At 42.7% G+C, this 26,320-nt stretch overlaps 1 protein-coding gene across 1 annotated transcript in view; it reads left to right on the forward strand.

Annotated features, from left to right (window-relative positions):
• PUDP (pseudouridine 5'-phosphatase) overlaps nucleotides 1-7,518 on the forward strand; it is a 505,744-nt gene extending 498,226 nt beyond the window's left edge. Inside the window, exon 4 of the mRNA XM_073670728.1 lies at nucleotides 7,265-7,518. Coding sequence (XP_073526829.1) covers nucleotides 7,265-7,441 — 177 coding nt within the window. The 3' untranslated portion in view covers nucleotides 7,442-7,518. The remainder of the gene's footprint in view (nucleotides 1-7,264) is intronic.
• The last annotated feature ends 18,802 nt before the right edge of the window (nucleotides 7,519-26,320 follow it).

A 26,320-nucleotide genomic window follows, 5' to 3' on the forward strand; every position in this document is an offset into this window, starting at 1 on the left:
CCCATCTGTTTTGTCTCCCTAATTAAGGGATAATTTTTTAATGGCTTATGTAAAAGCTATCACTTCTTCATTTAGCAAAGTGCAAAGCTCTTTGTATGGCCCAAACAGAGATAATATTGCTCCAAACTGCCACAGCTTCTTCAGTTTGCCCCATGTGTCTGTGAACTACAGAAATGCATGCATTTGCCTCCCCTCAAAAAAAATGACTATTTTTAGACCATTTATACAATTTAGGTTGTATTGTTGAGCAATGCATGATCATTTTGACTCAAAACAGAGCTCATAGTGTTCTATACATATTTCTCAAGCATTTAGAGGCTTTTTAATTACGCAATTCTCGCAAATTTATTCGCTGCAAGTAATATTTTATTTGTTTCTTGGAAATTCGGCAAAGCCGGTGAAATTGAATTTCAAAAGATCTATTCATCTCTGTTAAGTTATACTCAACCTTTAGGCCTTGCACATTGTTTAGTGTGATGTACAGTACATATTTTATCAAGATCAATCTGGGCCTATATTTTAATATCTCTATTTTTTGGATGTTGCTTACCTTTGAGAGCTGCTCCAAAAACTACTTAAAACCCTTTACAATAGCTGAAAATATTTTCATTTTTCTGCTTTTATATCAGCAGCAAAATGTTCTTCTCAGCCTGCATCTGTCACAGTGAATAAGAGTCACATAAACTTTTTATTTTGTAACTCGTTGTATATTTATTTATGTAATAACAACAAAAAGCAAAGGCACCAGTATATTTGTCAAAGAATCCAGCTACTTTGTAATCGTTCTTTACATATTTGTACAGAATATTTTCAATTTACTTTTCTAAACCATGGTCTTTAATGTCTTCTATAGGATAGGAATTCAAAAAGAGCTGAAAGCTGATTCATGCTGCCTAATCTATTGGCGGCTTAAATCCGAGTAAGACATGAATATTTCAGGCTGCTTTGTTTTTCTCTGAAGTGCTGCATTGTTTCAGAGAAAATATAAATTTAAAAGCCAGCTGGGGGCCATGTTACTCTGGTGACTAGTTGAAGAGGCTCGATAGCTTCTTCCTGCCCCACTCCCCTTGATTGACAGGTCTCTCCATAAGGGACTATATAAAGAGATCTGTTAATCAAGTAGAATGAGGCATTAAAAGCTGCTGGGGACCAGCCTCATGAATTAGTCACCCTAGCAGCATGTATGTCTCAGTGGCTTTTGAAAGCAAAATTTACAAACCTGATATTATAAAGCCTGTTGTCTGGTTTATGATGGCTACAATTTGGGCCACATAAATTAGCTCTCAGGTTTACTTTAAGGGCTCAACAAAGTCCAAAATTAAAGCACTCTCCAGGTGTGATTACTTTATAATCAGAATTTTTATTAGATAAGCTTCACAAAATAATGTTTGATTATATGGCTTATAATGTTACGTTTCGGCTCATCCTGAGCCTTGGTCTCATGGTCACTAAAATAAATAAATGATAGGCATAGGTAAATAGGGTAGGTTAGCAGAAAAAAATATCATCATTAATATATAGCAACCTCATAATATATGTTTAAATAGATATTTGATAGACATCAATCCTAATATATCTAAATGTAAAAATGATAATATGCAGCATCACAGTAAATGATGAGAAATAAAATATAAACAGTGTCTTTAATGATAAAAGCTTTGGTCAATGCATAGAATGAGACTGTAACATCTATGCCGGCTCCCGCCCACGTGACAAGAGTCAATGAAAATTCTGGCATAATAAATAAAAGAAGGGGGAGTACCCCTTAGAATCCAGCTATATGAACGTTACTCAGCATATAGTGTACATAGAGGGAAAAAAAGATTAAGTCATGAAACCGACACCAATGCTGCTGACAAACCGGAATAGAGCATAACACTCATGTGGAAAGGCCGCTAAAGTGTGGCATGATACTGGTGTAAAGCAAGACAATTTAAACCAGCTGATGGGCTGGCTCATGTACATCTCAGTGGGCGGATTTATTTTTGGGATTTATTTGAGTAGATTCTCTTTATGAGCGCCTCTAATGATTGTTTTTTGAGTTCTGACCATTTCGTATAACTACTTTAATGGCTCAGACATAACTTGTGCAGTCGATATAAAGGACAGATAACAGGTTAGGATTAGTGATTGGCGAACCTGAACAGTAAGGTTCTGGGTCCATACCGAACACCTACTGTTTGGGCACGGACCCCGAACTTGGACTTCCTCTGGAAGTCTGTCTTACTGTTCAGGTTTGTGTGTTTCCTGTACTGTCACTTGCGTGACAGCGCAGGAAACACAGGCTCTGATCCGTGGTAATAGCATTACCGCGGTCAGAGCTCTGTGGTATCATGCTGACAGCATCATGCCAGAGCTGTGACAGTGACCCGCGGTAAAAAACTTACTGTGGGTCATAGGCGCCAGCTGATGCTACTACTACCACTATCAGCCGGCGCCTACTGCCATAGGAAACAGCAAGCGCAGGCACCACTGTATGGGAGCAGTAAACGTATCCAGGTGTTAGAATGGACAAGTCAAAGTCCAGACCTGAATCCAATCGAGAATTTGTGGAAAGAGCTGAAAACTGCTGTTCACTAACGCCCATCAACCAACCTCAATGGAGCTTGAGCTGTTTTGCAAGGAAGAATGGGCAAGAATTTCAGCCTCTTGATGTGCAAAACTGATAGAGACATACCCCAAGCGATTTGCAGCTGTAATCACAGCAAAACGTGGCGCAACAAAGTATTAACTCAAGGGGGCCGAATAATATTGCATGCCCCACTTTTCAGTTTTTAATTTGTTAAAAAAGTTTAAAATATCCAATAAATTTCTTTCCACTTTATGATTGTGTTCCACTTGTTGTTGATTCTTCCCCCAAAAATTAGAATTTTACTTTTTTATGTTTGAAGCCAGAAATGTGGCAAAAGGTAAAAAAGTTCAAGGGGGCCAAATACTTTCACAATGCACTGTATATGGATAGCTATATAGATATATAGATAGATAATTTTCCTTGAGCTGACGTCAATGAGTTGGAAAAATGAGTCCAACTCATTGACAAAAGCGTGGGAAAATACTCACCGCGCATGCGCTGACCTCATTTGCCGGCAATAAGCTCAGTCTATTTCCGGCAAATGAACAGAGCGGTCACATTTTACAATGTGGCCGTTCTGTTAATGGGATCTTCATGGGACCGTCGATATTTGGACTGCGATGAACAGGTGAGGATGAGGTTGCTTTATTATTTTAACTTTATTACAGAGGATCATATGATTTGGGGATTAGCTGTAAGGTGAGTATATGGTGTTTTTTTATTTATTTTTTTTAATATTGTTTTATTAATTTTATCATTTTTTTTTTACTTTCAGTAGAGCACAGGCGCTGGCGGATGGGAGACTACTGCTCCCATGCAGCGGTGCCTTTGCTCGCTGTTTCCTATTATAGTGGGCGCCAGCTGATGGTGGTAGTAGTACCATCAGCCGGCGCCTATGACCCGCAGTAAGCTTTTTACCATGGGTCACTGTCACAGCTGTGGTTTCATGCTGACACCCGTCAGCATGATGCCACAGCGCTCTGACCACAGTAATGCTATTGACACGCAAATGACAGCGCGGGAAACCAGGTAAATTCGGCTCCCCCATTCACATGAATGGAGTCTGTGTTCGGGGTTTGGGTACCCGAACCCGAACTTTAAGAAAAACTGTTCGGCATTCGGCTCAATTAGCCGAACCCGAACAATCACAGGTTCGCCATCACTAGTTAGGATTTTTAAAACTTTTAATGAATTTCCAGCCAAAAAAAAGTCAAATGAATAATTTTGTCAAGAAGAAAAAGCTGTGACACTGTAGAAATAAATACAAATAAAATTGCATATAGCCATAATTATTTGTGTCTACAGCTTCTATTGGCCTATCTGTCTTTATAGTAACTGCTAGAAAATAACCCTGCATAGTCTTAATCTTGAATCATACTTTCATCAATCTGTCTCATTATTAATAAAATGCATCTCATAGATTATCAAGAAGGCAAACAGACAATAATCCCAGAATATTTCTATTAAGTGTTTATGATCAGTAACCTTAGTTCTGCATGGAAACTTTAGGCATACAGTATTTGATAATTTTCTTTGAATGTTGGAGAGGCAACTGGAAGAGGGATGTATCCAGGACAGTTAGCAAATCTCCTGGGGTGTGGTTTTACAATGGCAATGGCTATAGCGGCTTACAGAAGTGCATAGTCAGAAGTTGCCAAGTTCTTTTAGTCGTAACAATTCTTGTAAAATGTGACTGCACGCTAGCTTGGCACTTTAAAATCTCATATAGTCTCATAGTCCTTATCATCATTATTATACTCTGTAATTCGGGTTATGTAGCTGAGCAATCATGAAAATTCCAAGTTTGAAAAAATATAATAACTTTTTTCATTTGCTTTCCATTTTGTGACTATATCACATTAAAGAGCAAAAAAATATATACCCCTACTATGTTTTGTGCATTACAGAAAACTAAATTATGCAAGTTACAGCAATTTTCATTGGACTATATTATAGAAGTAATGCTGTGATAAGTGCCTGAGCAGCAAGCAATTTTGACTGTGACCATTTGAATGAATATGAACAGACAGTGAGCACAATGGGCAGTTTGCCTCCAGCTAAACACATTTGAAAAGAGCCATTGAGAGGTACATATTGCGAACAAAGAAAACACCTGACATTTAAATATATGTATAATGACACAATTTCAAGTAAAACTCCAGTCACTTGGTGATGGAAGTTTGGCTATTACTGAATCTATTTCCTGAATAGCAGTGTCAAATAATTGAAATAGAATATCTTCTAGCAATTTGTATTAATTTAACCAAACAATAAAGAAACACAGTGACCTGATTTTGGGAAATCAGGAATGAGTAGATAGTTGTATAGAGTGATTGATATTAATGTTGAGCAAATCTCCACAAACTGAATTTAAAGAGATTTGGTCAAGTAGATGGGGTAATTCTATTCAATAGAGTAAAATTAATGTAAATTGAGTTGGCCGTAATGAGGTTAAAAAAAATGTATACTTATTTATTTTTGGCCCTCCCCATAACTATTCGACTGCCTCTGCTGTTTTTATCTGCTCTTCTATCATCTGTTTTTTTTTTATCTTCCTTCTGGCCAGGTCTTTTGTTCACTGGACCTATGTTGTCAAATGGGGCAAGATTAAAGTCACTGACTTTTGTTGTACCACAGCCAGCCGTGGGGTGCTATGCAAGTCATTGTTGAGTGTCGCACCCCATGTGATTACGTGGGGCTTTGTGAATGGGAGACCCCGATGTATGAAAGATGGAAGAAGTGACTAGTTCTGCAGGACAGATATTGAAAGAGCCAGGAAAGGCAAGCATGAGATTTTTATTTTTTTAAGTCACTTTCCAGCATTTTTTTATCCAGCAAAAAGGTGACAAACCAACTGCAATTTTGTTCAATCAGCAGATAATGGCTGATTTAATAGGCATTACCTAGTATATTTTATTAGGCATTACCTCTTCCAGGTTCTAACAGATATTCAAGGGTGGAAATGCTTGTCACTATTTGATAAATGCAGGTTTTAGCCTAAGAGAAAATTCACATTAGATAGGTTCCCAGCAACCGGAGATCACCTTGTCGTTGGTTGCTGGGAACTTGCTTGGTCTCCATTTTTTATTATTATCTAGAGCAGTAATGCTATTCAAATTTCATATATTTCATGTTTTCATGCTTTAGCACTACAGAGTGCAACAGTATTTGTTTGATATTTATAGAGATAGCTACTCTTATTTCGCACCTGTACACACGAGTCGTCTTATTTGGAATTTCCAGTCAGTCTTTTCTTATTTGACTATTTGGTCCCAGGCTGCCATAGCAACTCGGTGATTGCATAGAAGAACTAGAAGAACCCCCTCCACTCAGTCAACCACTTAAATGGATTGTGTAATGTGCTGAAGGATTCATTGAGGTTTTAATTTAATTATTTGTTTAGTTACAGAATTGTTGTGATTTTTTTGAGCAGTGAGGGTTTTCTATACAATAATTTTGCAACTCAATTTATTCCAGTAATTTTAAGTTATTTTTTTGTGTATCTCTAATAGTAATTTTTATTAGGATATTACTTCATATTACTTATTTTTTTAAAATGCCCCACACATAGTTGGAAAAGTCAAACAAACCAATTTTGAATGGTCGTTCAATTTTCTAAAGTGTATGATGCCCCCTGACTATATCATAGAAATTGAAACACCTGACAAAAGTATTCAAATATAAATATTTTTATCCAATAAGGTGCAAAAATACTGTCCAGCTATCGACAAAAAAGTAAGGTGCATACTGCTACCTTAAACGAACATTGCTGTAGATCCAAAGAACAAACTCCTACATGTTGAGATTCTCCAGGGAGAAACAAGACGCCTGCACACCTGTGCAATGTTTTGGGGCTAATCTCCCCCTTCTTAAAGCCCTTTGACTATCTCTCTTCAGATAATATATTGGTAAAAAGGATGTAAGATGTTACATGTTAACAACTGATCCTTGTATTACTATGAGAAGAGCCATGGTCAGTGGTGTTTGGTAATGGATTATGATGCATTTACACCAGAGGATAATCAGTGAACGAGCGATTTTATGAACTCTTATTCCTCATTATTCACTGATGTAAACATGTTGGCAACCATTTGACGGAAAAAGTTTTGCTTATTGAGGTGATCAGATCATTTATACTTACAAAATAAATCATTGTTATCAGCAGAATATGGCCCCATGGGAACATGCTGTCCATGGCATGATACCCTATGGGGACAGAATAGACATATTAATGATCATTCTGTTACTATCATTGTTTGTCGGCCCATTTTCACAGGCTTGAAAATCAGTGCAGAACAATTTGTGTATAGTTGATCAGTGCCTGGTAATGGTATATTGACTGGATGAAGCAACCATGTTTAAACAATTTCACCATTGTTCTCTTTTCATTAAAAATTTTTTAGAAATCCTGGTAAATATTTTTTACATTTTTGATATTGCGCTCTACAAAAACCAGAATGTATGATTATGGGGTTGGGAGAGATGGCTTTTAGCTTGACAACTATTGAAGGTGTATGGGCACCTTAGGTCTCATAACACGCAAATTTTTCCTGTTTTGTAGAAATTCCTTCTCAACAGTTATTTTGTTATCATCCCTTGACAATAAAAATAATGTTTGGGTGTGTGTAGGGTCCTAACATTTTAATGTAATGTAATAGGATTATCACAATATTTACTTTGTTTTTTTCTTAGTGCCTCGTCTTTGAAGATGCGCCAAATGGAGTTCAAGCTGGACTTGCAGCTGGAATGCAAGTCATTATGGTGCCAGATGAAAATTTGAATCGAGATCTTACAAAGAAAGCAACATTAGTCCTTAACTCTCTGGAGGAGTTTAAACCAGAACTCTTTGGTTTGCCACCTTATGAATAGAGCTGCCAATACAATAATGCTGTAGGATACAGTGTGTCAAAGTAAATAAAAAAATTTAATTGGTCAAATTACAGTTGAAATAAATGTCTTTCATTGTTTATCTTAATTTAATTTTTAAGTAATATATTAAAACTTATTTTACGGTAAAAGACAAATTAGAATTAACTGTATGCATATTTGAAAAATATTCCACCCACGAATGTATACATATATTTTTGTACTCAGTTTTTCACAAGTTTAAAAAAAAACTGGAGGTAATTGCTGCATGATTTTATCAGAACAAAAATACTGTTAATTAATGTAGATACTGGAATTGTTTCTTCAATGGTGTGCCTAAGACTGAAGGACATTCCGAGCAAAGTTGGGTAGATGCAGGGGGACAATTTCTCCCACCCAAAAGCAACATAATTTTGATGTATAAGTTTTTCTATATGACCCTTCTACCACATCTTTAATATTAATAGCTCATTTCTGATGCCCGGAGATGTCTATTTCTGTACAAGAAGCAAAAACTATCATAATGAATTACAGAGTAAATTACCTTTTAAACCCTTCACCACCTTGCGATTTTCCATTTTTGCTTTTTCGTTTTTTTCTCCTCTTCTTCTCAGAGCCATAACTTCTTTAATTTTTCCGTCAATATAGCCGTATAATAGCTTGTTTTTAGCAGGACGAGATGTACTTTTGAACAATAGCATTGATTTTACCATATAGTGTATTGGAAAAGGGGAAAAAAATTCCAAGTGCGGTGAAATTGCAAAAAAAAAGTGTAATTCCACTATTGTTGTTTGTTTTTTTTTAGTTACAATGTACACTAAATTCTAAAAATGATCAGCCAGTCTGATTCTCCAGATCAGTACGAGTTCAAAGATACCAAACATGTATAGATTATTTTTCACTTAAGTAGTGAAAAAAAATATGCTAAGTTTGTAAGAAAAAAAATGTTTTGATTGCCTGTTATTGCATTTTATTGCGATGTTGCGGCAACCCAAAAAATTGTATTTATGGCATTTTAAATGCCACTGTCAGTTTGATAGCGGCATTTAACATGTTAGCAGCAGGTGGATCGAGATTCCACTGCGACTGTTAAGCGCACATGACAGCTGAACAAATCATTTGTCATGTGCCGGAAAAGATGTGGGCTCATTGCCGTAGCCCACATCAAACAGGGGGAGGTGACCTTGGATATGCAAAATCAGCTAGCTCACAGTCTGATGGTATCCAGCATGCACGGACAACACCCTGGCCAACTGAAGTAGAATGAATTAGAAAGAGAGTCCAGCTTCTAATAGAAAAAATTCCTTACAAATCTCCTTTATTCCATAATAATTAAAAATCCATGTACAAACAGTGAGGAGCAGGGAAACACATGGTGATGCTTTTTGACCGCAAATGGCTTTCTCAAAGCCTAATGGGAAATTTCCACAAATCTTATATACATAAGTAAACAGCTCCAATAGGTGAAAAATCGCGTGATATTTAAAACACATGCAAAACAAAACATTAAATATGTTAGTAACGATGACAATATATATAAAAAATCCAAGAATTAGGATTAAAGATAATGAAAGAGACAGCATACTAATAGTGACACATAACATCACGGTGTAAGTTTAGACCATCTGAGTGCCTTGTTCCCAGCTGGAAGATCCAAAAGGCTTCTCTAGTAAGTGAAAGTCTTTTGATGTCACCATCTTGGGGCAGTAATTTCACCTGTATGTCCACGTTCGTAAAAGGGTTAATATACAGAAATATACCATTACATTACATTGCTTTTATAAAGTTAACATTTATAAAAAAAAAAAAATATAACAATGATAAAAAATTATAAATACTGCATTATGTTATTACATTTTATTAACCAAATATCATAAAACATTAAATACCATAGACACAATCAATTTACACAAATTTCAATGACACATCAATTTACTAATAAAGGCATCTAAACCACAGTACATCACTGAATAAAGTGATACTTACTAGTGATGTGCGAGCACTAAAATGCTCGGGTACTCGTTGTTCGAGTCGAGCAAATTAAAATGCTTGAGTGCTCGGTCCGAGTAACGAGCCCAATCTAAGTTTATGGGAAACTCAAGCATTTTTCTGGCGGCCCTTCCCCCCAGTGGTCTGCAGAGGGACTAAAAATTGCACAAATTGATGGGAACAGTGCTCAAATGACAGCATGGGGAAGACCCCTGGAAGCATTTCTGACTCCCAGGTCACTGCTGTCAACAATGTTCCCAGAGGTATTACGCCACTTTTACGGACTCAAAACCAAAATGAATTTTCCTGGGAAATATGTTAAGGAACATCCTTTCCAGGGTAATGACTTGTATATAAGGCAAAATAAATAACCAAAAACAAAAATGCTCCTCCACACCTTGGGCTATGTTCACACGTAGCATTTTTGATACGTTTTTGCACTTTTTCATTGCTTTCAACCAAGACAAATGCATTCACCGGGAAATGTCATTTTAACATTTTACAACCTTATCTGGCCATGTGGTGTGTGTGACATGGGAACAGCATGGGGAAACCCCTGGGGCTGGAAGCATCTCTGAATCCCAGGGCACTGCCTAAAACTGTGGTCATCTCATCAGACATGATCCTATATTACTGCGGTAATAATACAGATATTTTTGGCAACGTGACAAATCCTAGGCTATGTGCCCACGATGCAGAAATGCTGCATATTTTTTACGCTTCTCCCTGGCAGGAAAAATGCATGCGGATTTTATATGCATTTTTCCCCGCCAGGCAGAAGCGTTTGTCAAGCGTTTTTGCATGCATTTCTGCATGCGGGTTATCAAGCGCTTTTCCAAGCGATTTTAGCATCACTTGGAAAAGTGCTTGACAACTTGGTCACACTATATAAATCCATGCAACCGGCATGGATTTATACAGTGTGACCAAGTAATAGTTTAAAAAAAAGAAGAATGGTAAAAAATAAAGATTATACTAACCTTCCGAAGGCCCGCGGTCTCCTTCTCCGCTCCGTCCGGTCTCCCCGGTGTCTCGCGGTGGTGTGAAGGACCTGCGATGACGTCATTGAGTCATGTGACAGGTCACGCAACCACCGATGTCAGCGGTCACGTGACCTGTCACATGACTTAATGACGTCATGTCAGGTCCTCACACCACCGCGAGCCGCACAACACATCACACGCATCGCTGAGGAGGCCGGGGGGACATCGGAAGGTAAGTATAATCTTTATTTTTTATTTTAAATTCTTTTTTTTACAGGTACTATGGTACCCACGTCTGGATGAGAGTCTCCTCTTCTCCAGGCCTGGGTACCATGCGCACATTGAACCGTGTGATATCCGCATGTGCAGATGCAGTGATGCAGATGTCACGCGGTCCAATGCAAGTCAATGGCGGCGATTACGCTGCATGTCCGCAAAATTAATGGACATGCTGCGTATTATTCCGCAATGACAATCCGCAGCGGAAATTTCTGCAGCATGTGCACAGCACATGCGGATTATCATTGGGACCATGGGGCACGTATTAACAAGCGTTTTTTAAGCATTTTCGCTGCAGAAATTCCACAGCAGAAACACTTGAAAAACGCATAGTGGGCACGCAGCCTAAAACTCCATTTAAAATGGGCAAGGTGTGTGTCAAGGGACGGGGAAGTGGACGTTATGGTGATGGTGACAGTGCACGCAGAGGCCGTGGGCAAGATGAAACTGTGCCTGCTGAGGGAGCATAATAAACACCCACGTCATGTCGAACTATCTTCCTGTCCCAATTTCTAGTGGGCCTCGGAACACCACTATTGAAGCCAGAACAGTGTGAAAAGGTTGTTGGTTGGGTAGCAGATAATGCTTCCAGTCACTTGGCCACCACTACCACCCTGTGTTCCGCATGGTCCAGTCTCAGTAGATGTGAGTCTGGATCACATTATTATTATTATTACTTTATCGCTATTTATTCCATGGCACTTTACATGTGAAAAAGGGGTATACATCGCAAAAACAATCACAATAATCTTGAACAAAAATGTGACAGCGACTGGTACAGGAGAGGAGAGGATACTGCCTGCGAGGGCTCAGTCTACAAGGCATTGGTGAAGATACAGTAGGTGAGGATAGAGCTGGTCTTGCAGGGGTATGGTGGAGCGAGGGTTACTGCAGGTTGTACGCATGTCGCAAGAGGTGGGTCTTAAGCTTCCTTTTAAAGGTTTCAACAGTAGGTGAGAGTCAGAAGTGGTGAGGTAGAGAGTTCCAGAGAACTGCACGGGAGAAATCTTTTATGCGATTGTGGGAAGATTATATAAGAGGGAAGTAGAGAAGGAGATCTTGTGAGGATCGGAGGTTGCGTGCAGGTAAGTACAGGGAGACTAGGTCACGGATGTATGGAGGAGACATGTTGTGGATAGCTTTGCATTCCAAGGTTATGGTTTTGAACTGGAGTCCCTGGGTAATGGGGAGCCAGTGAAGGGATTGACAGAGAGGAGAGGCCAGGGAATAGTGAGGGGACAGGTGGATTAGGGCAACAGAGTTTAGGATAAATTGGAGGAATGCGAGAGTGTTAGAAGGGAGGCCACAGAGCAGGAGGTTGCAGTCGTCGAGAAAGGAGATGATGAGCGCTTTCACTAGTGTTTTGGAGATTTGTGATTGAGGAATGTGCGGATCCAGGAGATTTTTTTTACTTGGAGTCGGAATCTTCCTCACCATGATCCTCCTTCCTCGCACCATTCCGACAGCCCTGATCCCATACTTGGACACTTCGAAGAGCTGTTTTGTTCATCTTTCCATTTATAGATTCTGGCCTCTTGCTCGGTCCGCACGGATGTGGAAAGAGCTTGTATATTTGTTTTGAAAGAGAGATTAGAGTCCAGGTTACCCCAAGAGCAGTTCACTTATCTATCGTTAAATTGGGGCATCTCAACCGGCCAGCTTCAAGCAGGGCCACAGAAAATTTCATGTAGCAATTTGAGGAGCCATTGTCACCCGAAGGTGATGGTGGGAAAGTGCAAATACTGTTGCAAGAGGTGGATAATGATGAGACACAATGGACAGAAAGTCAGGAGGAGGACCAGGGTGCAGAATTTGAAAATAAAGCGGTGGACGATGAAGTCACTAACCCAACCTGGCAAGGGGACCTGTAGAGCGAGGACAGCAGCACACAGGGAGAGGGAGGTGTAGCACCACAACAGGCAGGAACAAGCAGTGTGGTGGCCACAGGCACAAGGCGGGCAACTGCTCCCTGACACACCAACACGACGGAAGTTGCCAGTACAACTGTTAGGTCTTCCCGAGTCTGGTTCTTTTTTAACCCCTTCGCAACCCTGGGATTTTCCATTTTTGTTGTTTGCTCCCCATGTTCCCAGAGCCATAGCGTTTTTATTTTTTGGTCAATATGGCTGTGTAAGGGCTTATTTTTTGAGGGACGAGTTGTACTTTTGAATGACATTACTGGTTTTACCATATCATGTACGGGAAAGGGGGAAAAAAATTCCAAGTGCGGTGAAATTGCAAAAAAAATGCAATACCACAGATATTTTTTTTTTTTTTACCACGTTCACTGAATGCTAAAAATGACCTGCCTCTCTATTTCTTCAGATCATTACGAGTTCATAGACACCAAACATGTATAGGTTTTGCTTTTATTTAAGTGGTGAAATAAAAATCCAAAGTTTGCTTAAAAAAAAAAAAAAAAAAGGTGCAATTTTCCAAGACCCGTAGCGTCTCCATTTTTTGGGATCTGGGGCCGGGCAAGGACTTATTTTTTGCGCGTCGAGCTGAAGTTTTTATTGATACCATTTTGGGGTAGATCCAATGTTTTGATCGCCTGTTATTTCATTTTATTGCAATGTTGCGGCGACCAAAAAACGTAATTCTGGTGTTTAGAATTTCTCATTACGCTGTTTACCGATCGTATTAATTATTTTTTTATATTGATAGATCGGGCGATTCTGAATGTGGCAATACCAAATATATGAATGTGGGTTGTTTTTTTATTATTTTATTTTGAGTGGGGCGAAATGGGGGTGATTTAAACTTTTATATTTTTTTAATTTTTTTTAAATTTTTTAAAAACCTTTTTTTTTCACTTTTTGCTTGCTTCAATAGTCTCTATAGGAGACTAGAAGCAGCACTTGTCTGATCGCCTCTGCTACATAGAGGTGATGATCAGATCACCTCTATGTAGCAGAAATGGTTCTGTACTATGAGCACCGACCACTAGGTGGCGCTCATAGCGATCAGCACACGACAACCCCTGGGGTCTGCTGCAGACCCAGGGTTGTCATGCCCACACTGGTGACCCGCGATCACGTGATGGGGTCACCAATGGGCAGGATAAGTGATGCTCTTCCGAATCGGCTCTGTTAAATGCCGCTGTCAGAGATTGACAGCGGCATTTAACATGTTAACAGCTGCGGGTGGATCGCGATTCCACCCGCGGCTGTTTCAGGCACATGTCAGCTGTAATAATCAGCTGACATGTGCCCGGTTCAGTGTGGGCTCAGTGCCGGAGCCCGCGCTGAACAGGGGGTGACAGCCTGGTGCGTACTAATGCGTCACTGGCTGTAAAGGGGTTAAAGACTGTTTAGATAACTCCAAAAAGGCCATTTGCAACATATACCAGGCCAGCATCGGCAAGAGCACCAAAACTACCAGCCTGACCACCACCAGCATGCTCAGGCTCATGACCGCAAAGCACCTGACAAGCTGTGCCTAACACGATGGTCCAGAAACAGTGTCTGCAGGTGACATCACTGCCTCTTCCGCTGTTGTGCGTGTATGCCAATCCCCTGTCCATGGTGCATGCGAAGATGCCTCTTGCCCTGCACCTGTCATTGCAGACTTGCAACCATCATCGTTCCCGTCCTTGTCCCTTTGCAGCTTTCAGTTGTCCTTACCACCGTTCTTGGAATGCAAGCGCAAGTATGCAGCCAGCCACCCACCCACAGGCCACAATACTAAACTGCCTTATTTCTGGACTGCGTGCACTTAAAATGTTGCCTTTTAGGCTCGTGGAGGTGGAAGCTTTCCACAACCTCACGGCAGCGGCGGCGGACGGGTGTCCATACTCTGTCCCCAGCTGCCACTATTTCTCCCGATATCGTCTCCGTCTTCCACAAGCTCGGGTTCCAGAAAATTACCCGTGCCCTTCCCAGTGCACTTAAATGGGAAGGACCGCCGAACCACAAACACGTGGACAAGTGAATGTGGCCAGGGACGGTACATCTCACTGTTGCATGTCACTGGGTTAATATTTTGCTTAGTCTCCTAGACAACGACAATCTCCTTAGCTTTGTGTTACTTGGAATGCAATTGCAAGTATGCAGCCAACCACCCATCCACAGACCACAATACCAATCTGCCACATTACTGGACTGCTTGCTTGCACTTGAAATGTTGTCTTTTATGCTCGTGGAGGCAGAAGCTTTTCACAACCCCATGCCGGCAGTGGCTGGGTGTCTATACTCTGTCCCCAGCCGCCACTATTTCTCCCGGTATTGTGTCCGCCTTCCACAAGTGCGGGTCCCAGTAAGTTACCCCTTCCCTCCCCAGTGCACTTACTTCGAAGGAACGCCTAACCACAAACACGTGGACAGGTGCATGTGGCCAGGGAAGGTACAGAGCCAGTCCACAGTAAAACAACAACCATAGAGTGTTCGGGAACCTTCCCACATACTTTTCTTAGCCAGGGCTGCTTCTCAGAAGGGTTGAATGGGCCCACCAGAGAACCGGAGAATTTTCTGGTGGGACCTGGCTTTTCCATCAAGAGAGTTCATAGTGCCAAAGTGAGGTCGTGATGATGATAGAGGCCACCTTCACCTTAGCTTGCTGCTGGTACTTTTCTGTGGGAATCAGCTTCACTCCAACCAGCCTGGAATATTTCCAGTGGTTTGGTATTGGCACCCAGTACCAGAAGCGAAGCCATCCACAATTTTCTTCTCAGGAATTTTATTTGGTAGACTGAGTGGCTGCCCAAATACATTAGTTTCTTACAAAGGAGCTGAAGATACTGAGTGGCAGTAGGTGCAAGTTTATTCAGCATGTTAGATATCCAAAGGAGAACAAAGAGGGCAGCACAGTGATGCAGTGATTAGCACTGAAGCCTTGCAGCTCTGGGGTCCAGGGTTAATATCCCACAAAGGACAACATCTGCAAGGATATTGTATGTTCTCCCCGTGTTTGCGTGGGTTTCCCCCTCAGTAAATTAAAGCAGCCATAGAGTGTCCAGGAACCTTCCCTCACACTTTTCTTAACCAGGGCTGCTTCTCGGCAGGGTTGGACGGGCCCACCAGAGAACCAGAGAATCCTCCGATGGTCCCTGGCTTCTCTTTCAGGAGAGTTCATAGTGCCAAGGTGAGGTCATGATGATGATAGAGGCCACCAACTGCCTAGTTTTCTTTTACTTGGAATCCAAGTGCAAGTACGCAGCCAGCCACCCACCCACAGGCCACAATACTAAACTGCCACATTTCTGGACAGCTGCTTGCACTTGAAATGTTGCATTTTAGGCTCGTGGAGGCGGAAGCTTCCCACAACATCATGGCGTCAGCGGCCGGGTGTCCATACTCGGTCCCCAGCTGCCTCTATTTCTCCTGATATCGTCTCCTTCTTCCACAAGCGCGAGTCACAGAACATTACCCATGCCCTCCCCAGTGCACTTAAGTGGGAAGGACCGCCTAACCACAAACACGTGGACAAGTGAATCTGGTCAGGGATGGTTCATCTCGCTGACACATTCCACTGGGTTAATATTGTGGAAGCCAGGACCCAGTGGGACTCTGGGATGGAACACATTCTCCAGACGCAGAGGATTGCGGGCCCTGGGTCAATCAGGGTTATCCCTACATTCTACACCTCCTGCACCACCTCCTCCTCCTCTTCAGCCTCCATCTCCATCACTTGATTCATTTTTTCAGGACATATTCCAGATTATTTACTTAAACTTTGTGTGTGGCAATAGCAATAAGCAGAACTGTATGCTTAGGTGACAAACCGCACACCGTTGCAGTTTTGTTGAAAGCTGTATCAGAGAACCTGGTGTCAGCTCTGAAGCTCAGCAAGCTCACACATGAACCATGCCTGGACCATGTGCTCAACTTAGTGGTTCTGCAGTTTCTCAAATTCTACACGGATCTGCCAGAGCTGCTTGTGAAAGTACGCTGTGTGTGTGCCCATTTCAGAAAGTCAACTACAGCTTCTGCCACCCTGGCAGGGCTTCAGCAGCGTTTGCAGCTTGCAACGTTGCAGATGTTTGGAATGATTTTGAGCCGCAGAGAGCAGTTGTTGAGTACCAGCTTCAACACGTCCGTCGGCAATCAGATCAGCCTCCGCACATAAGAGCTGATGAGTGGGCATGGATGTCTCACATCTGTGCCCTCCTCCAAAACTTTGAGGACTCCACCAAGATGGTGAGCAGCGATGATGCCATAATTAGCATCACCATCCCTCTTCTCTGTCTACCGAAACACTCGCTGCTCACAATTAAAGAGAAGGCATTTCAGGCGGAGCAAAGAACTGTACAGGGTGATGCTACCCAGCCCTGCCTCATCTCAGCGCAGATTGGGTGATAATGAGGAGGAGGAGGAAGAGAACATAGACAGTAATACTCTTGGTGAGAACAGGGAAGTCTTGGCTATTGGCAGTCTAGCACACAAGGCCAACTTTATGTTCCCCTGCCTTTACCATGACCATCGTGTTATACGCATTTTGGGCATTACAGAAAACTGGCACGGCACGAGAGAATTCGTGGAGATGGAAGTGTGAGGTTCTGATTAAAAGGATGTCTGTCTTAATCAGTTGCAGAATGGAGGGCACAGGAGGGGTGATACACAGAAATGAGGGAAGAGAAATAGGCTGGTGAAGAACTGTGGACAGCTTGGTGGGTGAGAGAGAGAAGTTTGTATTGTCAGTGAAGTGGCTTGATAGAAACATGATCCTGGCTACTGCATTCAGAAGGGATTGGAGAAGAGACAGTTTGTTTAACCCCTTAACGACCTTGGGTCTTTCTGTTTTTGTGTTTTCATTTTTTGCTCCCCTTCTTCGCAGAGACAGAACTTACTTAATTTTCGTTCAATATGGCCTTGTGAGGGCTTATTTTTTGCGGGACAAGTTGTACTTTTAAACGCTGTCACTGGTTTTATCATATCGTGTGCTGGAAAACGGGAAAAAAATTCCAAGTGCGGTGAAATTGCAAAAAAAAAAATGCAATTCCACTGTTGTTTGTTGCGTCCTTTTTTAACCATGTTCACTGATTCTTAAAACTGACCTGCAATCATTATTCTCCAGGTCATTATGAGTTCGTAGACACCAAACATGTATAGGTTGTTTTTTATTTAAGTGGTGAAAAAAAAATCCAAAGTTTGCTATAAAAAAAATGGCGCCATTTTCCGAGACCCGTAGCGTCTCCATTTTTCAGGATCTGGGGCTGGGTGAGGGTTTATTTTTTGCGCACTGGGCTGTTGTTTTTATTGATACCATTTTGGGGTAGATCCGATGTTTTGATCGCCTGTTATTGCATTTTATTTCAATGTTGCAGCGACCAAAAAAACGTAATTCTGGCGTTTAGAATTTTTTTCTCGTTACACCATTTACTGATCGGATTAATTCTCCTTTTATATTGATAAATCAGGCGATTCTGAACGCGGCAATACCAAATATGTGTATGTGGTTATTTTTTTAATTATTTTATTTTGAATGGGGCGAAAGGGTGGTGATTTAAACTTTTATATATTTTTAATTTTTTTTTATATTTTTGAAAAAATTTTTTTACACTTTCTGCATACTTCAATTGTCTCCATAGGAGACTAGAAGCAGCAAGTGTCTGATTGCTTCGACCGCATACAGGCGATATGCTATGAGCGCCGACCACTAGGTGGCGCTCATAGCTAGCGAGACATGACAACCTCATGGGTCTGCTGCAGACCCTGGGGTGACATGCCAACCCATCGGTGACCCGAGATCACGTGACGGGGTCACCGATGGGCGGAGACTGGGACGCGCTTCCCGGGAAGCGCGAGTTAAATGCCGCTGTCAGAGATTGACAGCGGCATTTAACTAGTTAACAGCCGCGGGTGGATCGCGATTCCACCCGAGACTGTTGTGGGCACATGTCAGCTGTAAGAATCAGCTGACATGTGCCCGGTTCAGTGCGGGCTCAGCGCTGGAGCCCCCACTGAACCGGCCTTTCTGACCTGGTGAGTACTATTACTGACCAGGTCAGAAAGGGGTTAGAGGGACATTGATTAGAAGAGAGTTGCACTAGTGAATAAGAGTGACAGTAAGAGTTTTTGCAGTATCAAAGGTGAGAAAAGATCAACTTCTGGAGAAGTTTTTAAGGTACAGGTGATATGAGCGAGTAAGTGATTTTCCAAGTTGAATAAAGGAAAGTTGTGTGTGAAATATGACTCCAAGATAGCAGGCGTGCCGATTGGAAATTATGGTGGCAGCACTAAAAGGAAATTGCAAAGTAAGGTATAGGTAGGTTAGTAGAGGGAGGAAACCGAAGGAGTTCATTTTGGGAGATACTAAGTTCAGGCTCTTGTTGAAGAATTATAACAAAAAAAAAAATTCCCATCTGACAACACTGACGGCAGAGGTCACAGTCAGACAGTTCATTGGACAACCAAGGAGTACAAGCGAGGAAGACACAAACCAGATGAGGCAGAGGCAGGAGAACGCTGTCAAAGGTCTGGGACAGTTTTCTCAGACCCTCCCAGTGCCCAGGCCCTGATACACAGGGTACTCTAACAAGGGGGGAAAAGTTTTGGAAGATACAAGCTGGACACGTGGCAAGAACTGTCTTTCTACGCCTTGGAGGTCCTGGCCGCTAGCGTTTTGTCAGAGATAGGTTTTAGTGCCGCCGGGGGCATTACAACTGATAAAACTGATAGGTGCATCCTCCTGTCAACTGAAAATGCTGACAGGCTGACTCTTATAAAAATGAACAAGGGCTGAATTGGGTCAGACTTCTCAACACCACCAGATGATAGCATCAAACATAAACTCAAATCTAGTGGTTATTTTTTTGGGGGTCTATTCCCATGCACCCCTTCACACGCAGACATGGGTATACCCTTCAGGAATTGTTCTATTTTATGTCGCCCTCCTCCTTCTCCTCATCCTCCACCACCATCTCACCAGGGAGACCGTGATGCAACACCCACATAATTTTTTTAAAGGTGTTTCTGATTAGAGACGAGCAAATATTTCAATATTCGTTTTGGATCACAATCGCCGTTTTTGCAATATTTGCCAATGTAATTGTCGAATATTCGCCAAACATTGTCAAACGCCATTGGATTCAATGGGTGCCAAAACCAAACGTATACACAACACCTTCAAACGGGACCAAAAGTAGCCAAAACCCATCAATTTAGGGGCAGTCACCAGGAAAGTGCCATCAATTGACCCTGAGTACTAGTAATATAATAATTATTATTCATTATTATAGCGACATTTATTCCATTGCGCTTTACATGTAAAAAGAAGGCACTGACTGGTACAAGAGCAGAGAGGACCCTTCCTGTGATGGTGCACAAACAGTCTATAAGGGATGGGTGAGGATACAGTAGGTGAGGGTACAGAGGGTCATGCAGCGGTATGGTGGAGTGAGGGTTACTGCAGGTTGTAGGCTTGTTGGAAGAGGTGGGTCTTCAGCTCCCTTTTAAAGGTTTCAACAGTAGGCGAGAGTCGGATATGTTTGGGTACACAGTTCAAGAGTAGAAGCTATGCACAGGAAAAATCTTGTATGCGATTGTGGTTAGAGATGAGCGTTGTTCTACTCGAACTGTTCGCCAATCTCAAATTCGAGCTGTTTTGGGCGGTGTTCGAGCCGGTCGGCGAACACGAACAATTTGAGAAAAATTCGGCTGTTCGAGGTTATGTTCGATAACTGTTCGTGCACCAAAATCATAACTGGATTTTTTCTCAGTAATGATGAAAATTAATGTTAATACGCAGTTTGAGTGTACAGCGGGGCGGGGGGAGGGGCAGGGGATGGATCTCTGCAGGAACAATGAAGATCTCCATTTTTTTTTCTCTTTCCCGCATTTGCAGTGGGGAGGTGCAATCTGTCAGCCTATCAGCAGCGCACACACGGAGCGAAGTGCTTTTTTTCACACAAGCAAGGGCATGTGTGATTGGCAGTGTATGTCACATGTCCTTGCCCTATAAGACCAAGCCATTTTCCCCGTCGCCACCATTTTCTCACTGCTGCAGCTGCGTGTTAAACGGCACCGCTGTTGCTGTGTGCGCTATACCTTGTTAATTTCAAGCCAATTTTCGCACAAATATACAGATAGCTTGGGAGTAGGGAATAGTTGTGATTGCAGTCCTTTTAAGGACTAGGTTACAGCATTTCCTACGACTTTTATCAGGCAGGTCTGTGCTCTTAAATAGATAGATTGTGGGAGTAAAGACTAATTGTAATTGGAGTCCTTTTCAGGACTAGGTTACATGAGTTCCTATCAGTTTTTGCCAGGCAGGTCTGTGCCAGTGCTGTGCAAGTTTTTTTCACAGCATTTGGCTGAATCTAGCAAAGCTAATCCTTTTTGGCCTATTGCAGAGTGTGTTAGTCAGTGGAGTAGCCTATCTGTGTTGCAAGATATACCACCTGTGTATAGAATACCAATTTTTTTACTGCACCTAGTGAAGTAAAATCTTTTGGGCATAGCATCATTCTATTAGTCCATCTATACTGACCTCCATCAGGTTGCAAACTGAATATAATTTTTTTCTGCATCTAGCTCTGAAAAAATATTTGGGCTTCTAGCAGTGTGTGGGACTTGGTCTATTAGTCCCTCTATACTGACCTCCATCAGGTTGCAAATTAAAAATAATTTTTTTCTTCATTTAGCTCTGAAAAAATATTTGGGCTTCTAGCAGTGTGTGGGACTTGTTCTATTAGTCCTTCTATACTGACCTCCAGCAGGTTGCAAATTGAATAAAAAAATTTTCTGCATCTAGCTCTGAAAAAATATTTGGGCTTCTAGCGGTGTGTGGGACTTGGTCTATTAGTCCATCTATACTGACCTCCATCAGGTTGCAAATTAAAAATAATTTTTTTCTGCATCTAGCTCTGAAAAAATATTTGGGCTTCTAGCAGTGTGTGGGACTTGGTCTATTAGTCCATCTATACTGACCTCCATCAGGTTGCAAATTAAAAATAATTTTTTTCTTCATTTATCTCTGAAAAAATATTTGGGCTTCTAGCAGCGTGTGGGACTTGTTCTATTAGTCCATCTATACTGACCTCCATCAGGTTGCAAATTAAAAATAATTTTTTTCTGCATCTAGCTCTGAAAAAATATTTGGGCTTCTAGCAGTGTGTGGGACTTGGTCTATTAGTCCATCTATACTGACCTCCATCAGGTTGCAAATTGAATAAAAAAATTTTCTGCATCTAGCTCTGAAAAAATATTTGGGCTTCTAGCGGTGTGTGGGACTTGGTCTATTAGTCCATCTATACTGACCTCCATCAGGTTGCAAATTAAAAATAATTTTTTTCTGCATCTAGCTCTGAAAAAATATTTGGGCTTCTAGCAGTGTGTGGGACTTGGTCTATTAGTCCATCTATACTGACCTCCATCAGGTTGCAAATTAAAAATAATTTTTTTCTGCATCTAACCCAGCCAATAGTTTTGGCCTAATACCACAGTTTGGCCACTCAGCTCTGCTCGGTTACCATCCATTGTTTTTTTGTGCAAACAACTCCAGAGTTGTGAATTAGTTAACCACCAAAATGAGTGGAAAAAGGCCTGCTGCTGGTGGAAAGGGGAATAGGCGTGTTGGGAAGGGGAAAAAAGGTTGTGTCCGTGGGGTAGGTGCAGAAGAAAGACCATCTTCCAGCCAAACTAAAATGTCTACTTCTTTTAGCGGACAATGTGATAAGATCCCTTTCTTACGGCCACGCCAATCGCTACAAATTCCAGATGAGGCACAAAAACAGCAGGTGCTTCAACGGATATCAAGTGCTCCTTTAAGTGGGCTCTCCTCCACATCAACTTCAACATCACAAATACTCCAGTCCTCAAAGGTGTCACCCAAATCGCACTTGCTTCCTCACAGCTCCCAAATCTCCAGCTGCCCGTCTGAGTATGAGGTAGAACAGATGGTTGAGTCTGCAGAGCTGTTTACTCATACTATAGCCTGGGAATCAGAGGTCGACTCCAGCGCTTCTGTGAATCCAGACGAGGAAATGATCTGCACTGATGCCCAGAATCTTTATGAGTCGGATCCAGGACCAGACACAGAAGGTTCTGACCATAATGTAGACCCTCATTCCCAAACTGTAACTCCTGTTGGTGGAGACAATGAGGAAGACGATGATAAGACTCAAATACCTGATTGGAGCGACAACTTTAGTTTTTTATCAGGGCAGGAACAGGTTGGCTCTGAGGACGACGGGTGTGATAACGCAAAGGGTGATGATGATGAGGTCGGAGATCCCACTTACTGTCAACCCACAGTCAGCCAAGAGATGAGGTCAGCAGAGGAGGTGGAGGAAGATGCTAGTGACGACGAGGTCAGGTTGCGCCTTCCTGGACAGAGACGTAGTACTGGAAGCACGTCAACAACTGCATCCTCAAACACAACTCTGCCTCTCACCACAAGTCGTGGTGGCTCTTCAGGTCGCATGGGTGCTAAGCCTTGCATAGCCTGGGCATTTTTTCAGATCGATAAAGATGACCCAACTCGTGTTATCTGTAACATTTGTCAGCAAAATCTAAGTAGAGGCCAAAAAATACATAGTTTGAGTACTTCATGCATGAACCGGCACATGGACATGAAGCATAAGTTGCAGTGGGAAGCTCAGTGTGCTACAATGCGGTCTAGCCGGCCGGGCCAACCACCGTCTGCCATATCTTGTGCATCCGCGGCCTCTTCATCCTCTGTGACTGGGGGGACAGCAGTCACACCTGTTTTGGGGCGCAGACCTGCCACCTCTTTACCCGCAACAGCCAGCGTGATTGGCAGGTCATCATTTTCTTTGGAGGTGGTAACACCAGCTGGTCTTGAGCGCTGTCCGACATCGATAGCACCACCTTTGGATCAAGGCAACCTAACATGTCCGCCTGCATCTTCCTCACAGACCGGCAGTTTGCCGGGGACACCCTTATCAACCCCGTCTAAGCACAATAGCCAGCCCTCGGTCCCTCAGATGTGGACAAGTAAAAGACCATTTCCTCCTAGCCATGAGAAAGCTAAGAGGTTGAATTTCACCATCTGCAAGCTCTTGGCTACAGAAATGCTGCCTTTCCGCCTGGTGGACACAGAGGATTTTCGAGACCTTATGTCCGTCACAGTGCCCCAGTACCAGATGCCCAGTCGGCACTACTTCTCAAAGAAAGGTGTGCCTGCGCTCCACCAGCATGTCGCACACAACATCACCGCTTCTTTGAGAAACTCTGTGTGTGACAGGGTGCATTTCACCACAGACACTTGGACGAGTAGGCATGGACAGGGGCGTTACATGTCGCTGACTGGGCACTGGGTAACTATGGTGACAGCAGGACAAGGGGCTGCTGTCCAAGTCTTGCCGTCCCCACGAGTTGTGCGTCAATCCTCTTTATGTCATTTTTCCTCCACTGCTTCTGCCTCCTCAACCTCCTCTCGGTCTTCCACCTGCACCCAAAGCCTGTCTGGTCATGCCACAAGCTTTCTAACTGCGCAGAAGGGATCCTGCACACCTCCTTACTATGCTGGCAGTAGGGCTCAACGTCATCAGGCGGTTTTTACATTGAAATGTCTGGGAAATGTGAGTCACACAGCTGAGGAGTTGTGGTCAGCTCTGGAGAACCAATTTCATGAATGGTTGTCTCCACTGGACCTGAAACCAGGGAAGGCCGTGTGCGACAATGCTGCAAACCTGGGTGCGGCCCTTCGCCGGGGCAATGTCACACACGTGCCTTGTATGGCTCACGTGTTGAACCTGGTTGTCCAGCAATTTTTAGCCCACTATCCCAGACTAGATGGCCTTCTGCAGAGGGCACGGTCGCTGTGTGCTCACTTCCGCCGTTCGCATCCCGCAGCTCAGCGACTTACATCTCTACAGAAGTCGTTGGGCCTGCCACTTCACCGGCTAAAATGCGATGTGCCTACCCGGTGGAATTCAACTCTGCACATGTTGCAGCGACTGTGGCAGCACCGACAAGCCCTGGTGCAATACGTTCTGACGTATAGCCTGGGCCAACGAGATTCAGAGGTGGGGCAAATCACGCTGGAGGAGTGGTCTCAGATCAGGGACCTATGCACCCTTCTGCACAGTTTTGAAATGGCGACGAAGATGTTTAGTGCTGACGATGCCATTATCAGCATGACTATTCCGGTGATTTACATGCTGGAGCACATGTTAAACAGAATTCGGAGTCAGGTGGTGGCACAAGAGGAGGTGGAGGAAGTAGAGGAGGAGGAGTTGTATGCGGAAGGGCTAACATCTGCAAGGTCCAGACGGTCGGCAGCACCAAGGCGGCAGGCATGTGAGGGTGGGGGAGATGATTTTACCAGGGAGCATGGTAGCAGCCAAACTAGTGAGGAAGGTGCAGGAGCCCAGGAAGAAGTGGAGGACGAACTGATGGAAGACTCATCAGATGAGGGAGACCTTGATCACATTTCTGTTGTGCGAGGTTGGGGGGAGAGGACAGAGGAAGGAAGCATGATTGCTACCTCGCCACCAACACAACAGGGACTTGGTGCTCCTGGATGCGCAACACACATGAGTGCCTTCTTGCTGCACTACCTGCAACATGACCCTCGAATTGTGAGAATTAGAAATAATCCTGACTACTGGGTTGCCACACTGTTAGATCCCCGGTACAAAAGTAAATTTGCAGAAATTATTCCTGCCATAGAAAGGGATGCACGCATGCAGGAGTATCAGCAGAGACTGTTGCAGAATCTTACATGTGCTTTTCCACAAAATACCAGTGGTGCACGTAGTGAATCTCACAGTTCCAACTTGCCAACCGTGGGACCGTCAAGTGTTCAGCACTCAAACCGTAACAGAACCACAGTATCTGCTGGTAACATCAATTTTGCGGAATCATTTCACCACTTTTTTAGCCCATCCTTTGCAAGGCCACAGGAGACAAGAAGTCTGACACATAGTCAACGCCTAGAGACGATGGTACAGGAGTATCTCCAAGTAAACATTGAAGCCACGACTGTGTCACTGGACCCTTGCTCTTTTTGGGCTTCCAATCTGGATAAATGGCCGGAGCTAGCCACTTACGCCTTGGAGATCTTGTCATGCCCCGCAGCCAGCGTTCTGTCTGAACGTGTGTTCAGCGCTGCTGGTGGTGTGCTGACAGATAAGCGCACGCGGCTCTCCACTGATAATGTAGACAGACTCACGTTCATAAAGATGAACAAATCATGGATCCGAAACGACTTTTCTACCCCTGTGTCATCCTGGGGAGAGTAAAAGCTTGATGATTGGTTAAAATCACCCTACCAACCGTTTTAAGCTTTCAAATTACTAATCATGTTTATCTGTATCTTGACTGGAAAATAATTTGGGCTTTGTAGCAGTGTGCAGCACTGATCCTATTAGGCCATCTATAATAAGCTTCACCAGATTTAAAATTAAAAATAATTTTTAGCTGCATCTAGCCCGGAAAATAATTTTGGGGCTCCGAGATGCGCAAGACACATAAGTGCCTTCTTGCTGCACTACCTGCAGCATGACCCTCATATTGTCAGAATTCGAAGTAATCATGACTACTGGGTTGCCACACTCTTAGATCCCCCAAACTTTTCGATCAACCTTTTCATTTTAATAAAGACCAAAAAAATGGTCATTTTTGAAATTATAAGCATTAGCAGGTTGTTAGAAACTGAAATCAAACAGTTTTCAACTCAAAACTTTATTCTAGGTGATGTTACATTTTCACATAGGACCCCTTGT

The sequence above is a fragment of the Phyllobates terribilis genome, unplaced genomic scaffold (assembly GCF_046119375.1).
Source record: "Phyllobates terribilis strain yellow unplaced genomic scaffold, ASM4611937v1 Scaffold_2__4_contigs__length_985480577, whole genome shotgun sequence".
Taxonomy (NCBI): Eukaryota; Metazoa; Chordata; class Amphibia; order Anura; family Dendrobatidae; genus Phyllobates; species Phyllobates terribilis.